The 25532-nt window shown below is 43.0% G+C and overlaps 1 protein-coding gene across 1 annotated transcript; it reads left to right on the top strand.

Annotated features, from left to right (window-relative positions):
* The first annotated feature begins 9466 nt into the window (after positions 1 to 9466).
* Positions 9467 to 25015, top strand: tmem53 (transmembrane protein 53). Its single transcript, XM_060931518.1, has 3 exons — positions 9467 to 9649; positions 21889 to 21992; positions 23708 to 25015. Exons 1-3 carry the CDS (start codon positions 9595 to 9597, stop codon positions 24392 to 24394), a joined length of 846 nt encoding a protein of 281 aa, XP_060787501.1. The 5' UTR covers positions 9467 to 9594; the 3' UTR covers positions 24395 to 25015.
* The last annotated feature ends 517 nt before the right edge of the window (positions 25016 to 25532 follow it).

Genomic DNA, 25532 nt, shown 5'->3' with positions numbered 1-25532 from the left:
CGTTGACTTCTCTATAGTCTACACAGAACCGGACCGACCCATCGGCCTTGGGTACCAAGACCAGCAGGCTGCTCCAGTCACTGTGGGACTCCTCGACGATGCCCATTTTGAGCATGGCCTCGAGTTCTTCCCGAACCACTTTTTTCTTGTGTTTGGGTAGCCTGTAAGGGTGGCTACGCACTACCATCCCCGGGGGCGTCTCAATGTGATGCTCTATGAGGTTGGTGCGATCGGGCAGGGGTGAGAACACGTCCGAAAACTCGGTCTGCAACTGGGCAACCTCCGCAAGTTGGGTTGGGGAGAGGTGGTCTCCACAGGGGACCGGAGAGGTATGTGATGCCAATGCTCCCTTTTGAACCTCAGGCTCCAGCTCCGCCTTCTCTGAAACTACCGACACCAACGCCACGGGGACCTCCTCGTTCCAGAGTTTGAGCAGATTGAGGTGGTAAATCTGTAGCGCCCCAGCCCTGTCCGTTCGCCTCACCTCATAGTCAATGTCCCCGACTCGCCGTGTGACCTCAAAGGGTCCTTGCCACTTGGCGACCAATTTGGAGCTCGATGTGGGCAACAGTACGAGTACTTTATCTCTCTGTGCGAACTCCCTAAGGAGCGTACCCTTGTCGTACAGGTGGGTTTGTCGTTCTTGGGCCTGCCGCAAATTCTCCTGGGTTAGGTGTGTGAGTGTGTGGAGTTTTGCACGCAGATCAATAACGTATTGAATTTCATTTTTACTTGGTGAAGGTCCCTCCCCCCAATTTTCTCGCAGCACATCTAGAATGCCACGCGGCTTATGCCCATATAACAATTAAAACGGGGAGAACCCCGTGGAGGCTTGGGGGACCTCTCGCACTGCAAATAACAAAGGTTCGAGCCATTTATCCCAATTACATGCGTCCTCACTTACGAATTTTTAAATTATATTCTTGAGGGTGCGATTGAACCGTTCAACTAGACCGTCCGTTTGTGGGTGATAAATGCTGGTGCGGATCGGTTTAATACCCAATAACCCATACAGTTCGTTCAGTGTACGTGACATAAATGAGGTGCTTTGGTCAGTCAGAATCTCTTTCGGAATTCCAACTCGGGAGATGACGTGGAAGAGCGCTTCCGCAATACTGCGTGCTGAGATATTGCGAAGAGGCACCGCTTCCGGGTATCACGTTGCATAGTCCACCAGAACTAATATAAAGTGGTACCCTCGTGTTGACCGATCTAATGGCCCAACGAGATCCATCCCAATTCTTTCGAACGGGGTCTCGATTAATGGGAGCGGGTGCAAAGGCGCTTTTGGAATGGCCGCTGGATTTACTAACTGGCATTCGCGGCATGCCGTACACCACCTACAGACATTGCCGCGAATCCCTAGCCAATAGAACCGGGCCATTATTCGGGCTAGTGTTTTATCCTGCCCTAAGTGTCCAGCCATGGGATTAAAGTGAGCCACCTGGAATACCAATTCCCAGCGGCTCTTCAGAATCAAAAGCTGCGTGACTTGCTCTTTAGTCTGAGTGTCCTGCGTCACTCCGTATAATCTATACTTCATAATTGCGCAGTAGGGGAAGGACGGGGTGGCGTTTGGCTGGAGCGTTTGACCATTGATTACTCTCACTTGGTCAAACGCATACCGCAGAGTCTTGTCTCGTGATTGCTCTAATGGAAAATCTTTGAGGGATTCCCCAATAGAGAGAGGAGGAGCCAGCGGCTCCTCACTCTGACGCGATGACATAGACGGCTCTGTGACAGCTGCTCCCGCCAACGCGACACCGGGACCTCCCTCTGTTAAACTACGGCAGGACCCACTCTTCACTAAATGACTCATTAATTCCCCAAATCCCGGCCAATCAGTCCCCAAAATTATCGAGTGGGTAAGGCAAGGATTAACCGCCGCCTTTACTATAAATTTTTCCCCTCGAAAAAGAATGTGGACCGACACTAAAGGGTAGTTGTAAACATCCCCGTGCACACACAACACCTTCACCAATTGTGCTCCCCCCAATGCCTCGTCTTGCACCAGGCTTTGGTGGATTGAGGTCTGATTACAACCAGAATCCACCAACGCCTGATATGTATCCCCTTGGACACTCACCGGTATGCGATACGCTCCGGCCCAATTGAGGGTGGCTCCTGGTGCGTCGGGGATCCGAACCACCGCGCCCACCTCCATTACCGAGCACTGCTGTTGGATGTGGCCCGGCTCCCCGCAGCTAGCCTGGGCCCGCCCATCCTAAGTGTGATGCAACATGGGGGGCTGTTGCAAACTTAGTCTGGCAAGGCAAGCTATCTCCAGCTCTTCCAAGCTCCCGAAAAATCGGGAGCCAATCAACTTTGAGCATCTTCAACGGCCCTGGGTAGAGGTGTGTTCAAGGCAGTGACGTAGTAGAACTGCGACCGGAAGCCATAGATTATTTACAGAATCTATGCCGGAAGCGCTTCATTCACTAGAAACATTACGAACATGGAGCAGTGGCAAGCCTTTGACACAGCGGTAGATGCTGTATTGAAAGCATTCAATGGGAAGTTCTCATTGAAAACGGAGCAAAGAGCAGCACTGGAGGTATTTATTGAAAGGAAGGACGTTTCTGCCTTGCTCCCAACCGGCTTCGGTAAGAGTTTAATCTACCAGTTAGCTCCACTGGTAGCCAAATCAATGGGGCTCAGCGAGAATCCTATCGTTGTGGTCGTCTCACCTTTGATCACACTATTATCGTCCTCTTCCTCTTCAGCTCCTCCTTCTTCTTCCTGTTACTCAAGCAGTTTCCGTCGCGTCACATACGTCAGAGGAAAGAGTGATGTGATTGGTTTAAGCTTCGTCACAGCCTTTTCTGGCTTCGACCAGTAGCAAACTGAGGCATTTCAGGGAGGCGGGTCAACCACGCGCTTTGGGAAACGGTTGGGCTTAATATCTATGCCAGACCAATGCTTGCAGAGCTTTGAAGTTGTTTTAGCCAGACTACCCCGCAGCGCCAGCAAACCGGCCCAGGCTTCCTTTCTGCACTGGTGCTCTGGGGCTCACTCACCTGAGGGGGGGAGAGACAGACACAGAAGGGAGAAACGGGAGGGCACCGCGGGTGCGGCGGGCCAGCTGGGGTGGCGCCGGCCCCCGCCTCCGTGGTGGGGGAACAGGACAAAGATGAGACACAGGAGGAGAGAGAGAGAGAGAGAGGAGAGGGGAGAAGAGGTTGTCTGCTGTCCTGCCATCGGGACAGCCGCCAAATGGTCCTCCGCCAGCTCGATTGCCTGATCCAGCGACGCCGGGCGGTGGCACTGGACCCACTCTGCGGTTCCTGCTGGTAAGCATGCGATGAACTGCTCCAGTATCACCTGGTCGATGATTCCCTCGGCGTCACGGTTGTCGGCCCTCAACCACCGCCAGCAGGCGTCCCGGAGTTGCTAGCCAAACGCGAACGGCCGGCTGACTTCCTCCAAGCACAAAGCGCGGAAGCACTGTCGGTGTTGTTCAGGGGTGCACCCCACACGCTGGAGGATGGCCCGGCGAAGGTCCGCATAGGCCAGCCAGTGGTCAGCGGGGAGCTGTAGCACGGCCAGCTGCGCCTCTCCTGTTAGCAGGGGGAGGAGGCGCGCGCTGTTCCACTGGCCATCCCGAGGTCTCTGCTACCTGCTCAGAGAGCGTTAGGAAGGCCTCGGGGTCGTCCTGCGGGCCCATCTTCATTAGGGTGAGGGGGAAGGGCCCGCAGCGGTGGAGTTGGTGGACCCCGCCGACGCGAGGAGGTGCCGGAACGCCTGTCGATCTTCCTGCTGAGCCAACACCAGGGCCTCAAACCGTTGCTCCTGCTCCTTCCGGAGGGTGACTAGCGCCTGGTGCTGGCTTTGCTGGGCCGTGGCGAGGGCGTGGACCAGGTTGGCGAAAGGGAAGGACTCCATGGGGCTGTTCTGTTTCTGTGCTCCACGTCCCGGGTTTCAGCACCACTGTGGCAGTTCGTAGAAGTGGGCGGAGCACAAAAGACGGCAGGACAGAACTAAGTTTTGCAAACCCTTTTATTGTTAACACTTTTCAGTGGTCTCTCAATAATAATAATAACCAGACACACTCGCACGCACACACATCCGGTGTCTCTGCTACCTGCTCAGAGAGCGTTAGGAAGGCCTCGGGGTCGTCCTGCGGGCCCATCTTCGTTAGGGTGAGGGGGAAGGGCCCGCAGGACGACCCCGAGGCCTTCCTAACGCTCTCTGAGCAGGTAGCAGAGACCTCGGGATGGCCAGTGGAACAGCGCGCGCCTCCTCCCCCTGCTAACAGGAGAGGCGCAGCTGGCCGTGCTACAGCTCCCCGCTGACCACTGGCTGGCCTATGCGGACCTTCGCCGGGCCATCCTCCAGCGTGTGGGGTGCACCCCTGAACAACACCGACAGTGCTTCCGCGCTTTGTGCTTGGAGGAAGTCAGCCGGCCGTTTGCGTTTGGCTAGCAACTCCGGGACGCCTGCTGGCGGTGGTTGAGGGCCGACAACCGTGACGCCGAGGGAATCATCGACCAGGTGATACTGGAGCAGTTCATCGCATGCTTACCAGCAGGAACCGCAGAGTGGGTCCAGTGCCACCGCCCGGCGTCGCTGGATCAGGCAATCGAGCTGGCGGAGGACCATTTGGCGGCTGTCCCGACGGCAGGACAGCAGACAACCTCTCCTGCTCCTTCCGGAGGGTGACTAGCACCTGGTGCTGGCTTTGCTGGGCTGTGGCAAGGGCGTGGATCAGGTCGGCGAAAGGGGAGGACTCCATGGGACTGTTCTGTTTCTGTGCTCCACGTCCCGGGTTTCAGCACCACTGTGGCAGTTCATAGAAGTGGGCGGAGCACAGAAGACGGCAGGACTGAACTAAGTTTTGCAAACCCTTTTATTGTTAACACTTTTCAGTGGTCTCTCAATAATAATAATAACCAGACACACTCGCACACACACACATCCGGTGTCTGGTTCAGGGGAGAGCTCCCTCTGCTCTCGCTCTCTCTCCTTAAATAGGGTGCGATCACTGGGGAAGACACACAAACACATTAATTAACATCAGGTGCAGTGATTCTGCCACTTACCTTCCCTGACTCCGCCCTCCGGTCACAGACCGACGCTTGACCACGCCCCTGCTGCCACAGTGTTGTTGAGTCATCCTGTTGGTGTGGGTCACTGGGGGCTGGGTGTGAACGGCCTAGAGAGTCGTTGGGGTGATCAGTGGTTGTTGGTTCTTTCTGTCCTCCTGTGAGTCACTGAAAACAGCTGGGTTTTGGTGTGCATTCAGTTGTCTGGGAAATGTGCCAAGGACTGCATTGTAGATGGCTGATAAATGGTGTCTTAGACCCCCACCTCTGTTCAGTGATGGCCGTTCCAGGTTGACAAAAATGGCTTCTTTAACTCCTTGCTCATACCAACGATCCTCTCTGGCTAAAATGTGTACATTGCAATCCTGAAATGAGTGTCCATTGTTGTTAAGATGAAGATAGGCAGCAGAGTCCTGGCCTGAGGAACTGGCTCTCCTGTATTGAGCCATGCGCCTGTGAAGCGGTTGTTTTGTTTCCCCAATATATGAGTCCGTGCATTCCTCACTGCACTGAGCCCTGTGTTGCAAGGTCCTAATGACCCCCAATTTGTGTTCCAGTGGGTGGTGTGAGTCGAAGAGTAGGTATTGATCTGTGTGTGTGGGTTTCCCACACAGGGCTCAGAACATTCCTACAATGGTAGAGGAAAAGAGAAGGAGCAAAATCACATCAAGAAAGCACTTCAGAACTGCGAGTATCCCAACTGGGCTTTCTTCAAGAGCAGAAAAAGGAACATAACGGACAAGGAGGATAACAGGAACAAATGCAAGAACATTGTCATTCCCTACATTTCTGGTTTATCTGAGAAACTCAGGAGGATCTTCTACAAACACAACATTCTGGTACATTTCAGACCCAATAACACCCTGAAGCAGAAACTGGTCCACCCTAAGGACAGAATAGCCAGACACAAACAGGACAATGTTCAGTTCAGTTGGCTCCTTCGATCTCGAAAGATCATGGTGATCTGCGCCAGGGGTCATCCATCAGTTGTCGAGTTGCAGCACCTAGTATGACTGTATAGGCCAATGTGTGAGCCGCACGGTCTGCTACAGTTGCTGCAGTTGAAGTTGCTTGGTTGGGTGTCTGTTGATGCCATCTGCAGTCTCCGCTGTCGTCGGAGCCTCCTCTCCCCCCACTGGGTCTCTCTCCTTTCCTCGGCTTCCCCAATGATGGCCTTGGTGGTGGACCACCAGCCGGTGCGGTCTGAGGCCGCCGTTTCCAGGTCTACAGGGTTGAAGCTGCCTGCCCTCAGGTCACGCTTGCACACATCCTTGCAGTGTAGTGCAGGTTGTCCTGTGGGTCTGGAGCCTGTGGCCAGCTCACCATACAGCACGTCCTTTGGGATGCAGCCGTCGTCCATGCAGCTGACGTGGCCTAGCCAGCACAGTCGTCTCTGGGTTAGCATGGCAAACATGCTGGGCATCGCTGCCTTGGCCAGGACATCGGTGTTGGTGACATGGTCCTGCCAGGTGATGCCCAGAAGTCTTCTGAGACAGCACATGTGGAAGGCGTTCAGTCTGCGTTCTTGGCGGGAGTAGAGGGTCCATGCTTTGCTTTCATAGAGGAGAGTGCTCAGCACACAGGCCTGATACACTCTCATTTTGGTGTTGGTCGTGAGCATGGTGTTGTCCCAGACTCTCTTCGCAAGACGGGCCATTGCTGTTACTGCTTTGCCAATCCGCATGCTCAGCTCGGTGTCGAGAGAGAGGTTGCTGGAGATGGTGGAGCCCAGATAGGTGAACCTATCCACCACTTCGAGGGTGTGGTTGCTGATGGTGATGTAGGGAGCTCTGCTGACATCCTGGCCCATGATGTTGGTCTTTTTCAGGCTTATAGTGAGCCCAAACTCGTTGCAGGCATCTGCGAAGCAGGTGATGAGTCGCTGTAGTGCTTCCTCGGTGTGGGCGGTGAGGGCGGCATCATCTGTAAAGAGTATCTCTCTGATGAGGACCTTCTGCACCATCGTCGTTAAGGACAGAATAGCCAGACACAAACAGGACAACGTAGTGTATGCAATTCAGTGCAGTGAATGACAGGATGTCGTATAGACCCTGTACGACAGGATAAGCGGCTACAGATAATGGATGGATGTGAATGGTTGTTTGTGTCCATGTGTCAGCCCTGTGATGACCTGGCGACTTGTCCAGGGTGTACCCCGCCTCTCACCCATAATCAGCTAGGATAGGCTCCAGCTCGCCTGTGACCCTGTATGACAAGATAAGCGGCTACAGATAACGGATGGATGGGATGGATTCTGCCATGTTTTCTTTTCTGAATAGACTGAGAAGTGAATGAATGAATGAATGAATGCTTTATTTCAAACATGTCAAAGTAGTACAAAACAGAAGAGAAAAAAACAAACACAAAACAAACACAAAAGAACAAATAAAAACACTTAATTCAATTAAAAACAATGGAAACAATATTAACTTAACATGTTTGAAAAGGAGTAGGAAGAAGCATTAGCTTATTTAATCCTACCCCCTTTCCAATTAATTAATAATACTATTTACTATTTACTTCCTGTGGCGGCACGGTGGTGTAGTGGTTAGCGCTGTCGCCTCACAGCAAGAAGGTCCGGGTTCGAGCCCCGTGGCTGGCGAGGGCCTTTCTGTGTGGAGTTTGCATGTTCTCCCTGTGTCCGCGTGGGTTTGCTCCGGTTTCCCCCCACAGTCCAAAGACATGCAGGTTAGGTTAACTGGTGACTCTAAAATTGACCATGAGTGTGAATGGTTGTCTGTGTTTATGTGTCAGCCCTGTGATGACCTGGCGACTTGTCCAGGGTGTACCCCGCCTTTCGCCCGTAGTCAGCTGGGATAGGCTCCAGCTTGCCTGTGACCCTGTAGAACAGGATAAAGCGGCTAGAGATAATGAGATGAGATTAGATTTACTTCCTGTGTGTGTATATATATTTTATTTATCTTTATTATTATACTTTTTATTTACTATTTTTAAATCACATACTCCTGAACACAAGTAATTAAACATATTTGCCTGTACCAACAAAATAGAAAATAAACAAAATAAACAAAGTAAATAAAAATATGTGCAAAAACCCCTAGTGGGCGGAGTTAAGGGTCATGGGGGCGTGTCTACAAAAGGACTGACAGGAAGCCAGTGTAAACACAAATAAGCTGTGCGCCTAAACGGCTTTTTCAGCTGCATAAGTGTTTTTTGTTTGTTTTTATGCCATTGCTTTTATAAATCATCTTCTACATGTTTTCCAGATTATTTGTAATACTAAATAAAAAAATCGACTACTGCACCTTTAAGTCTAATGTATGTTTTTTGTTTTTTTTTACATTATGTTTGTCTCGATTATAAAATCATACTATTTCTCCAAATTAACATCATACATCACCATTACATGATTACTGTCGGCTCACAAAGGTTTCACTGTGAAAATGGATTTTTTTCTTTTCTTGAGGAATTCAGTTATTCTTTATACGACGTGCACAGGCCTAAATTATTAAATATAACGAGGTTACTTGCATTTTACATTTGGGTTGTTTTACAATCAGGGTACAAAGTTTGTGTCACAGGGGTCCAAAATTCAAATTGATTCAAACTGGTTCTTGTACCAGTTTTTAAGTGAAGGACAAGTTAAAGAACAGATAGGCATGTGTAATAGTTTGTATTATAACAAGATTAAGTGTAGCTTTAAGCAGGGCTGGGAGAAACAAATGAAGTGATTCTCGGAGAGGACTTTTTTTTTTTGACAATTCAGAATCCACTACTTCCACAGTGCTTTTAAATAGAAGGCTGTAAGCTTTGTGTTAGTTGTCTCAATATCTTGACCACATTTTAGGATGAAGATAATCATTTTAGATATGTTATTTTATATTGAAAAATTAGCTGTCTCGGAGAGGACTTTTTTTTTTGACACAATTACATACTAATTTGATCAAAATAGTCTGAAAACTTATTGGCATTCAACATTAAAACTTAACTATGTTTCCAATGATATGGAACTAAATATTTGTTTTATGGTATAAAGAATGATTTAAGTGCATCCCTTTTGGAGCTACCTGTGGTAAAAAAAAAGCACTTTTTCTAAATGACACGAGTAATTTTGCTAAATATGACATATATTGCCATACATTCACCAAAAATAACCTTATCACCAAATTTTTTTTTTTGCATGGTAAATAGAGCTATCACAGGGCAACAATAAACAACCAAGTTTATTTAGTCAAGCCTTTTGATATTGAAGATAATAAGTGTTAAATGTGATTTTTAGCTTGCGTACCCTGATTGTAAAACAACCCATTTCGAGTTTAATTTTTAATTGAAACTAAGGTTGTGTCCCGAATGGCTCTCTGCTGCCTATACACGTGCACTGAATAGTGTATAAAATACCGGTTATGTAGTGCACTATTTGTAAAATAGGGAGCTAATCAGGATTGAGCCCGAGATGTTAACCGGAAGTGTAAAGAAAAACTCTGTTTGAGTCTTTGGCTGTCACTCTGTCCATCAGAGAGGTCGGAGTGAAGCTGAGGCTTGTTTTCATATTAATGGCAGTTAGACGAGAGGGATAATAAAACGGCTCAATATGGGAGATGATGGTATGGATTACAACATAGTTTTTCCGGAGCCCGAGCTGTCAGGTAAGTCAGACTAGGATATACTAGCTTTAGCTCGCAGGCTAACACAATAGCAAGTTCCGCCTCTATTCAATGGCGCCGGTTATTGTGTTACAGCGTAATGGCATCTTTTACAATTCCGTCATTATACAGTCAACATTTCCAGCGCTTGGTTTCATAATTTCAGCTTTTCTTCTCATGAAAAAGCACTGATTTTGTAAAACACAGTGAAATGTGAACCCTGAGATCTAAATGTATGGGGGTCTGTCTCAGAAACTGGGTACTGTGGGGGTCCCCACTAAATACACTCACAGTCAGTACACTAGCCCGGGGCTTTCAAAGTGTGGGAGAGTCAGCCCCCCCCCCCCCCAGAGAGCAAATAAACAACAGCGCCCCGTATTTAAAAAAAAATGGTTGTTGTACACATTTTTATTTTTTTCTTTTACACATTTGAAACATCTGTGCTTCTTTAAAAACATTTTTTTTACACGAGTGATTCCACGCTTATGGGTACTGAAATGGGGACATGAACTTATTTTTAAAAATTCACCTAAAACCATTTCTTTTTTTACCATCAGGTCACAAAACATGTAATCTTTAATGAATGATCTGTTAAAAGATAACTTTAATTTTCTGAGATGTAATAAAAACATATTTATATGCCAAAGTCAAGCCTATGAGTTCCAAAATGATGTCTGTTACATTACTTCTGTTACGATTGTCCATCTCGCGTCTGTTACAAATTAATTACAATCTAGCTCTATACCATGTTAATCTTATTGAAAGAATGTGTATGTTTATTCTACTACACATGTTTATTCATTATATTTGCTAAAACATCACCTTCCTATGTTTCAAAAAGTAATTCTACATTGTTAAAATTGAGAATATATATGTCCACAACACTTCTGTTACGTTCTGACACTGGCATATAAATGTTTTTATTACATCTCAGAAAATTAAAGTTATCTTTTAACATATCATTCATTAAAGATTACATGCTTTGTGACCTGATGGTAAAAAAAGAAATGGTTTTAGGTGAATTTTTAAAAATAAGTTCATGTCCCCATTTCAGTACCCATAAGCGTGGAATCACTCACACATTTTAAACATCTGTGCTTTTTTTAAAAACCTCTTTTACACATTGTGCTTTTTAAAACCTCTTTTTTTACACATTTGAAACTGTGCTTTTTTTTAAACCCCTTTTTCACACATTTTAAACATGTGCTTTTTAAAGCATCTTTTTTTTTTACACATTTTAAACGTGCTTTTTTTAAAAAAACATCTTGTTTTACACATTTTAAACATCTGTGCTTTTTAAAACCTCTTTTTTACAGATTTGAAACATCTGTGCTTTTTAAAACCTTTTTTACGCATTTTAAACATCTGTGCTTTTTTTAAAAACATCTTGTTTTACACATTTTAAACATCTGTGCTTTTTAAAACATCTTTTACACATTTTAAACATTGCTTTTTTTAAAACATCTTTTTCTACACATTTTAAACCTCTGCTTTTTTAAAAACATTTTAAACATCTGTGCTTTTTTAAAACATCTTTTTTTACACATTTTAAACATCTGTGTGCTTTTTTAAAACATCTTTTTTTTACACATTTTAAACGTCTGTGCTTTTTAAAACCTTTTTTACACATTTGAAACATCTGTCCTTTTTTGAAGCATCTAGTTTTACACATTTTAAACATCTGCATTTTTTTTAAAACATCTTTTTTTTTTTACACATTTTAAACATCTGTGCTTTTTTTTAAACATCTTTTTTACACATTTTAAACATTTGTGCTTTTTTAAAACATCTTTTTTACACATCTGTGCTTTTTTAAAACATCATTTTTTTTTACACCTGTGCTTTTTAAAACCTTTTTTACACATTTGAAACATCTGTCCTTTTTTGAAGCATCTTGTTTTACACATTTTAAACATCTCATAGCATCGTTAGCTAGCACCTCTTGGCAGACAACACACTGTGGCAGTGGAGCATCTTCAGATCCAGTCCATGAAAATCCAAACTTTAAATAATTGTGGTCATACTTCCTTCTTTTTTTGCTTGGCCCAGACTCTGTCTCCTCACTCACTGCAGCTTTAGGTACCAAAAATCGATCCATTTTGTCTCTGGCAAACGCTAGCTGAAGTTCGCTAAATGTCCGCAATAGTAACTTATTCTGGTTTATTTTTCCTCACGTTGCGCCCCCCCCGAAGAACTCTGGCACCCCACACTTTGAAAAGCCCTGAACTATATGGTTTTGAATGGTGATGTTGGTTTTAATTTGAAATAAAATGATGGAAGAAATAATACAGATAAAACTAAACCTTTGATGTGAATACTCTATTCAGAATTTGGCAAAAATTCTGCAAATTTGTGGAAAAATGGCAGCTTGATCTGGGACATGATAAACGGTTGACTACATCGCATTCCCTTAAGAGCCATTCCACCGAATCGGTGCCATTTAGAAAATATCTATAAATGCACATAAAAATTTACTTTAAAATACATTTCCTTATTACACAGAATGTCCTGCACATTGATCTGATTTCAAATTTAAGATATATAATTGTAAGGATTAATAAAAACTACCTAAAACACTGAAAAATAGCATATGTTACCTGTCCCCGCACTCTAACTTTATACTTAACTATGAAATATTATGATTAAAATCCTTCAGAAACCGTGTTTCTTTTGCACTCTTGTGTGACTCCATATCCTATCCATGGTTTAAATATATTTTTTTCATAAGAAATCCACAATATCTTTAGTTAAAATACACATTTTAGTCGTGTCCCTGGGTTTTCACTCAGTCCTGTTACCCAAACATATTACCCCATCTGACAAATTTGGAACATTCCATAAATCACATGCTCAACAGGAAGTTACATCAGGTGTGTCTTCTGAAGGCCATGGGAAGACCAAAAGTTAGTTCTCTCATTTACTTTTCTGTATGTTTGATTTTTTTTTTTTTTTTAACTTTGACTGATAAGGTCAATGTCAACATACTGTCCTGTTACTTAAATTATTTCTTAGATGATATTTGTTTATTTTAAAAATACAGATTTTTGGTAAATCACTAGAATGTGCTAAGTGTGGTCATGCTGTTAGCGATGACGCCATGTGGCTTAATTCCATGTATTAGCTAATCCTAGGTTAAAAACTCAGTCCTGTTACTTTCAGAGTTTTGTTAATAGGACTGAAAAAAAATGCAGCCATCTTTGACTTCCAAACCTTGTAACGTAGCCTGAGGTTGACCAATACACATTTTGAATAGTTAAATATGTCATCTCATCTCATCTCATTATCTCTAGCCGCTTTATCCTGTTCTACAGGGTTGCAGGCAAGCTGGAGCCTATCCCAGCTGAGTACGGGCGAAAGGCGGGGTACACCCTGGACAAGTCGCCAGGTCATCACAGGGCTGACACATAGACACCGACAACCATTCACACTCACATTCACACCTACAGTCAATTTAGAGTCACCAGTTAACCTAACCTGCATGTCTTTGGACTGTGGGGGAAACCGGAGCACCCGGAGGAAACCCACGTGGACACGGGGAGAACATGCATACTCCTCACAGAAAGGCCCTCGCTGGCCCTGGGGCTCGAACCTGGACCTTCTTTCTGTGAGGTGACAGCGCTAACCACTACACCACCGTGCCGCCCTAGTTAAATATGTGTGTTATTATAATCAGTGTTGAAAAGATATAACAAATAAAGTTTAATTTGGGAGTGGTATAACAAGCAAATGGCACCCATTCGGTGGAATGTCCCTTAAAAAGGTTGTAGTCCACTGAAAAGTCTACAGTTATCACTAATTGTATTTTAAGTTGTAACTTTATATACCTAAGGATTGGTGTGCTCACAGAATAATCATAACCGTAATAAAACATCATGCAAAATATTTGATCACCGTTGTAACTCCATTTTCCGCAGACCCAAAACCAATACCATCGTGTGTTTCGATCTCAACGGAAAGCCTCAGGGTCAAGGTCACTACCTCACCAAAAGTAGTAACTTAAAATCACTATGCCATATAAAAATTTAGCTATAGGTAAATCTGTGATTTTGTTTTTTAAAATGAAAGCTGAAAGTTCGGTATAGAATATGTTTCTTACAGAATATGTTACGATGGTAGCTGGTCTTGTATGAATTTCTGAGCTATAAAATGAGTTGTGGTCTGTTTCTTACCGTAGCGTGTTATTTGTGTGCGGGGAAGGACACACATTAACAATTTGCATGTGTAGAATGGAATTTTCCACTCCAACAGTTAGAAGTTGATCGTGCTTCCATTTGCGGTCTTTGTTACGCGGGTGATCTGTTCGGACGTTATCACTGAAAAGGTGAGTTTTGACAGTTTTATTGTTTTAGTCTTGCAGTATAAGGCAACAGAATGTTACTTTTTCATCTTACTTTCATATTTCGTAGTGTTTGCGTATTTTTGGCCAATATTTTGCAACCATGGTCAATTTAGATCGAACTTTTGATAGAATCTACGGCCAGTCGTTTTGCCCCGCCCCCGCCTCGTGCTCCGTCCGGTGCGGTAGTGATGTCGCGTTGCTCGCGCGCTGCAGCAGAGACCCGCGCGACCTTCAGCCGGTACAGTCGCTGTTTTTTTTACCAGCGCCATTATTCTCATCTTTCCGGTGTGTTCTTGATTTTTCCATTGTGTCCTATTTCGCCACATCAAATCCCCAAAATGTATCATATTATTCATATTTAAGTCAATAATCAATTCAGTCCTCATAACTTGGCATTTTTAACCCAAGCAATCAAAAAGAGGAAATTTATTCAATATTTTCACTCATCTGTGAAGGAGGGGCTTTAATTCTTCATGATGGAGTTATTTTATATGGAAATCAATTTTACAAAAACATTTGAATTGTAATCCAAAAAATGTTCCACAGTGGAGGCCAGATAAAGCAAGATACTATCTTTATTCTTATTAAACGTGACAAAAGAAACATTGTGTGTTAGGTAAATGCAAAAAAAAAAAGTAAAATTAGAAAAAAAAAAATTTTGACCATAATGTCCCAAATGAGAGACCAGTTTCTGAGACGGACCCATGGAGGGAAAAGGTCCTAAATTCATGGCCAGAATGGCAGGTTGCTTATTAATTATTAATTAGCTATGTAAATAAGTAATGCTTTTAAAGTTAATAATTAAACACAATAGTCCATAATAACAGCACCAACACATCACTTATTTTAACAGGCCCTAAATTTGGTAGAAATATCTTGACTGATTAAACTAGTTTAGCTCTTCTACCGGCTTTGTTGTGTGTTAAAGTGTCTCGCGTTGCTCTGTGGTAAATCAGGCACTAATTGGCATACCCATGATCCTGTGCGGCTGACTTTATTTATTATTTTTTTAGTTATATTTTATGAACATTTTTACTGTTTAATGTTGTTCAGTTAGGTTAAGTGTTTTTAAAGTTTTTATAGAGTAATGTGTTGGTATATGTGCTATACTGGCACTTAGTTTTGTGTTCATAGGGTTTACCCTCCTGGGGTAATGTAAACACTCAGCGTTCACTTTATTAGGAACACCTGCACGTTCATGTAGTTATTCTTCTTCTAGAGATCTTTAGGTGCTGGAGAAAAGCAGAGCTCCTGAGTAAAATATTTGCCAAGTCACAAAAACACCCTGAATAGAGTAACTAATTAATAAATAATATTGTAGCATATGAATAATAGTGGGCGGCACGGTGGTGTAGTGGTTAGCGCTGTCACCTCACAGCAAGAAGGTCCGGGTTCGAGCCCCGTGGCCGGCGAGGGCCTTTCTGTGTGGAGTTTGCATGTTCTCCCCGTGTCCACGTGGGTTTCCTCCGGGTGCTCCGGTTTCCCCCACAGTCCAAAGACATGCAGGTTAGGTTAACTGGTGACTCTAAATTGACCGTAGGTGTGAATGTGAGTGTGAATGGTTGTCTGTGTCTATGTGTCAGCCCTGTGATGACCTGGCGACTTGTCCAGGGTGTACCCCGCCTTTCGCCCGTAGTCAGCTGGGATAGGCTCCAGCCCGCCTGCGACCCTGTAGAACAGGATAAAGCAGCTACAGATAATGAGATGAGATGAATAATATTATTATAGCATACAGAAGAAGCCATGGCCCAATGGTTAGAGAAGCAGCTTTGGGACCAAAAGGTCACTGGTTCGATTCCCTAGTCCAGCAGGAATGGTTGAAGGGCCCTTGAGCAAGGCACGTCAGTGTTCTCCACAGGCGCTTTTAAAGTGCATATTCTGGACCAATTTCGTTTTTTTTTTTTTTTTGTATGAAAGTATGTCCCTTTACACACTCATCCAGAAGGGTAGTTTAAGGCCATCTGTCTACAGCAGAAAAAAATAAAATGACAAAACCCGTCTGGAAAAATCCCAAGGGAGTCTGGAGCCAGATTTGTGACGTCACCTGCGGAAGCGCCAGCAGGCTGCGCGAGCTCCGCACGGTTTCAGTGCACAGCCTGTGTAGACCAAGCGCTCCCATTTCTCTCTCATTGCCCGGTCTTTTGGGAAACGATGAGTACTAATCCCATCAAGATTGGTGTTGCTACACCCTCCGACGATACATCTGTTAACCATTTTAATAATTACGCGATAACGTTGAAGAAATTTGCAGAAAACCACCAGGTCGTTTTCTCATAAACAAACCAGCGCTGACGTAGGATTCAGAGGGAGGCGTCCCGCACGCGACGTCACGAAAATCAATGTTTGCCGGGAAATCCAAATGCCAAGTTTTTTCAGAGGCGGACAAATTCGCCTCAAACGGCTTGATTTCAACTGAATTTTTCTGGTATTGCGCAAGGTAAAAAAATTGCAGAGAATGTGACAGATATTTGACCAAAGTTTAATGTAAAATAGGAGAATTACATTGATCTTGCTCCTGAATTTACCTATGATACGTACTTTAAAGTAGCGCACCACCACGTTATAATTCTGGCCCACCGCCTTTCCCTTGGCCAAGAAAAAAAAACAAAATGTAACTTCATCAGTATACACCAAATAAATCGTAAAGTATTCGCTTTATTATAATTTTGTAACTATTTAACACGCAGAAGACCATTAAACGAATGCGTACAGGGCTACCTGAAGTGGCCACACGATTGCAATAGAAAACCATCCAACCGGCTGCATACAGATTGTGACCCAGAGCTCTGCAGATTGAGGTCTATCCATGCGTTACATTACACTATACTGACACATAGGAAAGTTGGAAGCTACAAGCTGCAGCTAGCCAGCAGTTAAATAACTTTGCGGGTGTTTGTAGCGTTATTGTGCAACAGTTACGCATCTATCGTCTTTTCTGATCGTATACAGTTACAGAAATCATATAACAGCACACACACACTAGTTAAGTTCAGGTCTTTTATTTTACACATCTGTGATTGTGGGCGGCACGGTGGTGTAGTGGTTAGCGCTGTCGCCTCACAGCAAGAAGGTCCTGGGTTCGAGCCCCGGGGCCGGCGAGGGCCTTTCTGTGTGGAGTTTGCATGTTCTCCCCGTGTCCGCGTGGGTTTCCTCCGGGTGCTCCGGTTTCCCCCACAGTCCAAAGACATGCAGGTTAGGTTAACTGGTGACTCTAAATTGACCGTAGGTGTGAATGTGAGTGTGAATGGTTGTCTGTGTCTATGTGTCAGCCCTGTGATGACCTGGCGACTTGTCCAGGGTGTACCCCGCCTTTCGCCCGTAGTCAGCTGGGATAGGCTCCAGCTTGCCTGCAACCCTGTAGAAGGATAAAGCGGCTAGAGATAATGAGATGAGATGAGATCTGTGATTGTGTCGGCGAGAGCTGCATTTTCCTGTTGCTTCACTGTGGTCGTTTCCTGCAGGACTTCCGGGTTCCTGGGTCAAAGGACCCGAACTATGGAGGCCGGGGTGGTTTTGTAGTGCCAGTCTCGGGCACGGATTAGAGCGGTTTCACCCAATTAACATTGTGTATTGTAAAAAGTGTATGCATTTATTGTAATTGGGTATTTTGTTTATGCATGGAAGTTCATTTATTTTTCACACACAGAAAATATAATTAATTCAGGGATGCGCAACAGGCACATCAGTCTCAACTGAAATGTCAAATGAGTCTCACATTGACAGTAAAGATATGTACAGTAGTAATGTGTTAATTTTTTGTAAAATGATTAACAATGATTTAGCATTTCCTATCCATTAATTGGCCAGTTTCACTGTCAAAAAAGCCCAATGTCCGTCAGCTTCAGGGGGACTTTGTCCCCCGGACCCCGTTGGGGGTCTAGGCGGCCCCCAAACCCCCGCCATCACCTTTTTATTTTTGAAAAGTGGAGAACCCTGTATGTAACCCCAAACTGCTCCCCAGGCTGCTCTGGGGATGTTGTACATTGGTCTGGATAAGAGTGTCTGGTAAATGCCTATAATGTAATGAACCATCAAATTGTGTCGTGTATTTCACATCAAATGATTGCATTGTCTTGTGATAGTAATAATGAGATGCGCATCACAGTTATGAATACATATTTATTCCTTTCTTTGACACCGCAGGCCATGTGCCAGAAACAACACGACATATTTATTATGGTGTGACTCTGCTGGGTGCCTGGTGGACAGCAGTGAACCAGCGCTTTCACTTTACATCATTACTATATAGTTACCATCAAATATTATTGGACATAAGAACTAATTAATATTGATCTCTAGTAGTGTTAGATAGGGTGCATCAGTTGCCCTCATTTTCATAAAATCTGATGCATTTTTGTTTGGGTGTTCCTTTTCACCAATAAAGACATCCTGTAAAATTCAGAGCCTAATCTAGGGCGCGTAATACACGATAATACGTGTTTTTTTTTTTTTTTTAAATCCGTCTGTCGCACATCCACTTTTTGGGCGCGAGAGTGATGTCGCGTATCTATTCATTTTGTCGCGCATTTATAAGTAGAGAGCGTGTAGTCGCGTTTTACTGAATCTTGTGCGTATCAATTTGTCAGCACCAGCTAGCAAGCACTGCAGTAAATATAGCGTTGTTTACACACCAATCGGAAAATATTGGAAAGGACCGAAGTATTCCGAATGGTTTATTTAACGGGTAAAACAGTTTTGTGAACTATTTTATCCAATCGTTGGCGTCGTCTTGCAGTGACGTCGACAAACTACCTTCCACCTTACTTCCGTGTATACGTTCAAGAGAAGCAGCATGTGCGCAGTGTTGCCAGATTGGGCGGTTTTAAGTGCATTTTGGCGGGTTTTGAACATATTTAAGCTGGAAAACGTCAGCAGTATCTGGCAACATTGCATGATGTGCGAGTCAGTGTTTATGTAGGCTTAAATTCTGTCACTGAAAGTGTTATGTTTACAGTGAAGGACTGTGTGCACTTAATTTTTTTTTTTACTTAATACAAGAAATTAATGGATGCCAACATTTTTGCCAAAATGGTATTTTATTTTCCATTGTTTAGGCAGCTTCAGCATCATACTGTGAGATTCTGTTCAAATTGTTTTTTTTCTTCTATGAAGCCTGAGCCATTTATTTTATTAGTTTATAATTATTGTTTAATTTAGTCTTCAGGAGAGACTGCCTGCACACAGTACTAGTATTTAATAGTTTTTTTTTCTTCCGTGAAAGCTGAGGCATTTATATTATATTTTAAGGGAACTTCATGTTGTGCTGTGAGGTTCTCTGCACTTTAACTTTTGAACCAACAGGAGCATTTGGATAAGTAAAGCCTATTTTTCTGCATTTTTGTAGTCCTGGTAATCTTACACATTCTACATGATTGCTAGTTTTTTTTTTTGAGTAATTTGTTTAATTTTTCTTGTTGAAAGTTCAATTTAGTATTATGTTAATGATATTCTAAAAATAAAGATTAATAAAACTGTTCTGTTTATAGATGTACTCTTGAAAATATCTACCAATGTATTACTTATTTTTTCTGTCCCCACTAACTGGAACAAATGAGGGATATTTTTACCCATGTTAATATTTTCTGTCCCCTGTTTCTACAACTAGTGAGGGATCTGTCCCCTATTTTCAAATTCCTAGATTAGGCTCTGAAATGTTTTGACCATATTCAAAAGCCTAATGGTGGCACCATGAGGTTCATTTTTTTTTTTTGCCAAAAAACACTTATTTTATGTTTTCGCGTAAGGTTTGAATCACAATGTTGGACTCCATTTATTGATTTCTTGTAACCCAGAGAACATGTTAAGAACCTTTGCAAGGGATTGAGAAGCATTAATGTGATTCATAATACATTTGTATTGTTTAAAAGTAGTTGAACAATGATTCAATGAACAGCTAAAACTCAAACTGTGCTTGATAATATATTTAGAATATGGACTAAAAATGTGTATCTAAGATATTTGGTATACTCTATAAGGTGCCATAATGTTTCATGAAAAGTGATCGAAATTTTGTCATAAAATAGCAGCTTTTTCCATAACTTTGAGCTCCTGGTGCCACCATTAAACTTTTGAATTTTGTCAAAATATTTCACCCAGTGTGTTTTCTTACCAAAAGGAACATAAAAACAAAAATGCATCATGATCGGAGGAACTTTTCATTTTTAGGGGGCAACTGATGCACATATGAATGTGTGAATGTGTGTACATGGTGCCCTGCAGTAGACTGGTGTACCAATCAGGGTGTGTCCCTGCCTTATGCCCAGTGTTCCTCAGATAGGCCCTGGATCCACCATGACCCTGACCAGGATATTCAAAGTTGTTGTAGATGGATAGATGAACGAATGAATGTTGGAACCCAAACCTGTCATCCTGTCTGACTACGTTTTAAACAATGGTGTACACTGAAGTGTTTGAACCATCCCTTTATCTAAAGCAGTAAGTATGTAACGATTCACCTGATTCATGATTCAATTCAAGATATTGGGTTCACGGTTTGATTTTTCTATGATGTACAGTACTTGGCAAAATATTTAATGGAGAAAATTTTATTACCAAAATATTAAAAACTTATTTTCCTATTTATCAACTTAAACCTTTTGTTTCATTTTCTTAATAACCAACAACGATAATTATTTACAAACATTTTGCAAAGGTTGGAGTAAAATATAATGACCTATTAACTAAAATATTCCTTTTTATTTATTTATATTCCAGCCTTTTTTGAATAAACTTTTCTGAACATTTGTACTACCTCCGTTTGCTTCTCTCTTTTCTTTATCCTTCTGTAGAGAGAGAGCTCGGATTTCTTATTAAATCTATTTGTATAGTCAATCACACAACAGCTCTTTCCCATTTTAGGTCTTTTTTTTTTGTGGTATTAGAACGGTATTACTTCCACCTAGGGTGAAGTAAGGCGTACAGTGCTGTGAAAAAGTATTTGCCCCTTTCCTGATTTTGTTCTGTTTTTGTATATTTGTCACAAATGTTTCATGTCCTCAAGCTAATTTTAATATTAGATACTGACAGTGTAATAGATTGTGCACTGACAGTTACATCATTCTGTCGCTAAACAAACAGCTGATCACACCGAGGTGCTTACTGACTGCCGATATTTATTAGTTTGGTCCTGCAATTCCTTTCCTTTGCAACATAATGCCTTTTCTTCTTGCTTTCCGTTACTGTAGTCAGTCTTTCACGTTTCATTCGCACACTCGCGTCCTCCATTTTTCTCTCCTGTTTCAAATGTGTATCCCACAATGCCTTGCGCGAACAGGGAAAGCCCACCACGTGATGCATGACGTAGTGTCTTATATTGGGTCATGGTGAAGCAGGAAAAAATAGCAGAGAATTTAGGGCCATGTGGCCTGAAATTCATTAATTGTTCTATTAAAAAAAAAATGAATAAAATTGGAAGTCTGTGATTTGAATTCAGTAACTTTCGGTCCACGAAACAAAAATAATTGGGTGTTGGGAGAAATTCTTTTTATGACCTACACTTGAAAAATCTGAAAGGCAGTCTACCTTTAAATGTGACAAATAAGTGAAAATGGAAGAAATCAGTGTGGGGGAGGAGGCAAATATTTTTTCCACAGCACTGTGTTCCTGCTATTGTACATTATGAAGCCCTTGACTGTCTAAACAACGTAATTACAGGTAGGAAAAACTAAGATGACACAGCCTGATAAAAATCTGGATTCTTTTTACGTCAGTGACTTGAATCATCATAAATGTGTATTGTGATTTTGATTATTGCACTACATGTCGTTACAGGCCTAAAAGGTTTTGCATTACTGTGACCTCATATAATAAAAAGGCCAGTCAGATCATTTATATCGTGTCACCATAATATCTTTGCTTGTGCTTTGCACACCTTCACTTATGATGTTCTCTTCTCTTCTTTTAGAGAGATACTGGCGCGGCTTGAAGCAACCAGTCGTTATCCTTTTAGGCTGGGCTGGTTGTCGAGACAAACATCTCTCAAAGTACAGCTCCATTTATAATGATCAAGTAAGCTCTCAGCTTTGACGACCCCCCCCAAGTTACAGAATCCTTGCAAAAGTATTCATCCTCCTTGGTGTTTGTCCTGTTTTGTTGCATTACAAGCTGGAATTAAAATGGATTTTTGGGGGTGTGAGCACCATTTGATTTACACAACATGCCTACCACTTTAAAGGTGCACTTTTTTTAAATTATTTATTTAACACACAAACAATAATTAAGATTGGAAAAAAAACCCCAGAAATCTGGTGTGTATAGGTATTCACCCCCCCCCCCCCCCCCAAAGTCAATACTTTGTAGAGACACCTTTTGCTGCAATTCCAGCTGCGAGTCTCTTGGGGTATGTCTCTATTAGCTTAGCACATCTAGCTACTGGGATTTTTGCCCATTCCTCAAGGTAAAATTGCTCCAACTCCTTCAAGTTAGATGGGTTGCGTTGGTGTACAGCAATCTTCAAGTTATGCCACGGATTCTTAATTGGATTGAGGTCTGGGCTTTGACTAGGCCATTCCAAGACATTTAAATGTTTTCCTTTAAACCACTCCAGTGTAGCTTTAGCAGTATGTTTAGGGTCATTGTCCTGCTGGAATGTGAACCTTCGTCCCAGTCTCAAACCTCTGGCCGACTCAAACAGGTTTTCCTCCAGAATTACCCTGTATTTAGTGCCATCCATCTTTCCTTCAGTCCTGACCAGCTTTCCTGTCCCTGCAGATGAAAAACATCCCCATAGCATGATGCTGCCACCACCATGCTTCTCTATAAGAATGGTGTTCTCAGGGAGTTGGGTTTGCGCCACACATGGCATTTCCCATGATGTCCCAAAAGTTCAATTTTTGTCTTATTTGACCAGAGAATCTTCTTTCATGTGTTTGGGGAGTCTGCCACATGCTGTTGGGCAAACTCTAAACATGATTTTTTAAGCAATGACGTTTTTCTGGCCACTCTTCCATAAAGCCCTGCTCTGTAGAGTGTACAGCTTAAAGTGGTCCTATGGACAGATACTCCCATCTCCGCTGTGGCTCTTTGCAGCACCTTCGGTGTTATCTTTGGTGTCTTTGTTGCATCTCTGATTAATGCCTGGTCTGTGAGTTTCGCTGGGCGGCCTTCTCTTGTCAGGTTTGTAGTGGTGCCATGTTCTTTCCATTTTGCTATAATGGATTTAATGGTGCTCCCTGGGATATTCAAAGTTTGGGATATTTTTTATAACCCAACCCTGATCTGTACTTCTCCACAACTTTGACCTGTTTGGAGTGCTGCTTGGTTCTCATGTCGCTTGCTTAGTAGTGTAGCAGAGTCAGGGTCCTTCCAGAACAGGTTGATTTTATCCAGACATCATGTGACACTTTGATTGCACACAGGTGGATCTTAATCAACTAATTATGTGACTTACGAAGTGAATTGGTTGGACCAGCTCTTACTGCGGGGCTTCCTACGAAAGGGTGTTAATACTTATGCACACTTCAGATTTCTGGGTTTTTTTTTTTCATCTTTATTGTTTGTGTCACAATAAAACAACAATTTTCACCTTTAAAGTGGTAAGCATGTTGTGCAAATCAAATGGTGCTAATCCCCCCCCAAATCCATTTTAATTCCAGCTTTGTAATGCGACAAAACAGGACAAACACCAAGGAGGATGAATACTTTTGCAAGGCACTGTAGTTCTGTTGTTGTTCATATGTACACATTATAATCTCCGTCTTCTGTTTCTTCTGCCATCGTTTCAGGGATGTGTTACTGTCCGCTACACAGCCCCCTTGAAGACGGTGTTCATCTCTGAATCGTTTGGCTATAATGAGCTCCGCAGTACAGCGCAGAAACTGCTCGAAATCCTTTACGACTATGAAGTGGAGAACAACCCGATCTTCTTCCACGTGTTCAGCAACGGCGGCTTCATGCTCTACCGCTACTTGGTGGAGCTCCTGCAAAGCCACAAGCACTTGAGCTCGCTGTATGTCGTGGGCTCAGTGATGGACAGCGCACCAGGGAACCAGAACGTCATTGGCGCCCTACGAGCTCTCAAAACCACGCTGGGCACAAAGGTCAACGCCGTGCTGCGTGGTCTTCTCTTAGCTCTGTTCGCTGTGACCGTGTTTCTGCTCAGAGTTGTCTTATACCCCGTGACGAAGCACTTCCACAAGAACCACTACGATGCCATGATGGAGAGTCCGGCGCCTTGGCCTCAGATGTACCTCTACTCCAGAGCGGACCGAGTGATCAGGCATAGAGATGTGGAGAAGATGGTTCAATCACTGCAGGAGAAAGGGGTGCGCGTGGAAAGCTTCGACTTCATCACCCCGGCTCACGTGAGCCTGTTCCGAGACTGTCCTGAAGATTATTCGAACAGGTGTCGGACTTTCCTGAAGAGCTGCATGACTAACTCTGAGGAGACGTTAATGAAGAAACGCCTGTGAACGTGTAGCACTGGTTGTGTGATCAGGTCGGGCGATATGGCAAAAAAAAAAAGAATCACGATACTGATACTTGAAGATATTGTCTTGATGTAATATGTATTGCAATACTTAAGCGCCAACAAAATAGTCATGCAGTTTAAAAACCGGATTTCAGCAATTTATAATCTAAATTCAAGAAAGAAATTTAACATGGAAAAGGAAAACCAAGTTAAATATTAATTAACAACAGAAATAACATCCTGTTTGCTACTGATTACTGTTCATAACCATGGAGTGACCTGGTCCGTGTTAAAAAAATATTAGCACTCTATTTAAGAAAACTGTGTTCCCGTAATTTGACAATATTGACTGTGTATCGTCATATTGCCCAGACCTACCATATTGTGTTCTACTGTAAAGTGTATATCTCTCTCTCTCTCTCTCTCTCTCTCCCTCTCCCTCCCCCCGGACTGATGGACCTTATAAATTTATATAAGGTTTGACTGACTGAAGTGTTACATTCGGTATTTGTCTGGTAATGTGAATCAAAAGCTTTTAATTTAAGACTTCAAATCTACTAAATATCCTCAATCTGTTTATAACTTGTGTGCCTTCCTTGAAATAAAGACTCATTTCATTGGAGTATCCATGTTGTGGTTGGTTCACGATTGGTGTTTGGAAGCGAAAAGTCAGACAGCTTAATTAAAAGACATGAAGAAATCTGTCCAACATACCAATAATTAACAATTATTTGTCGAAGGTGAAGTGAATATCGGTGATTTTTATTAGACATGCAGGACACTTTTTTTTTAAAAATGGAATAAGGGTGTATTCAGACCAGGATAGTTTGATAGTTCACTTGCTTTGGTCCGAGCCAAATGTTTTTTTTTTTTTTTTTTCATTTTGGTGCGGTTCGCTTTCACACTGTACATTTTAGTAAGTGGACCAAAATCTGTCAACAAAGCCACGCGCCCTGAGGTCGTTCAGCTATTGGTCAGAGACGACACGCGCACAAAGCGTTAAGTTCAAAAGTAGTCATGGAGGCTTTCCGTGCTGTTATTCTTTTTGTCATCAAAGCTATAAGTTTTTTCCAGTTTTTACTGTTTTCACAATTGTGCGATTACTATGCTGTTGTACAAGTAATTTATCAACGACGACG

This window comes from Neoarius graeffei, chromosome 1, assembly GCF_027579695.1.
Source record: "Neoarius graeffei isolate fNeoGra1 chromosome 1, fNeoGra1.pri, whole genome shotgun sequence".
Classification (NCBI taxonomy): domain Eukaryota; kingdom Metazoa; phylum Chordata; class Actinopteri; order Siluriformes; family Ariidae; genus Neoarius; species Neoarius graeffei.
This window is presented reverse-complemented; position numbering and strand designations above follow the sequence as displayed.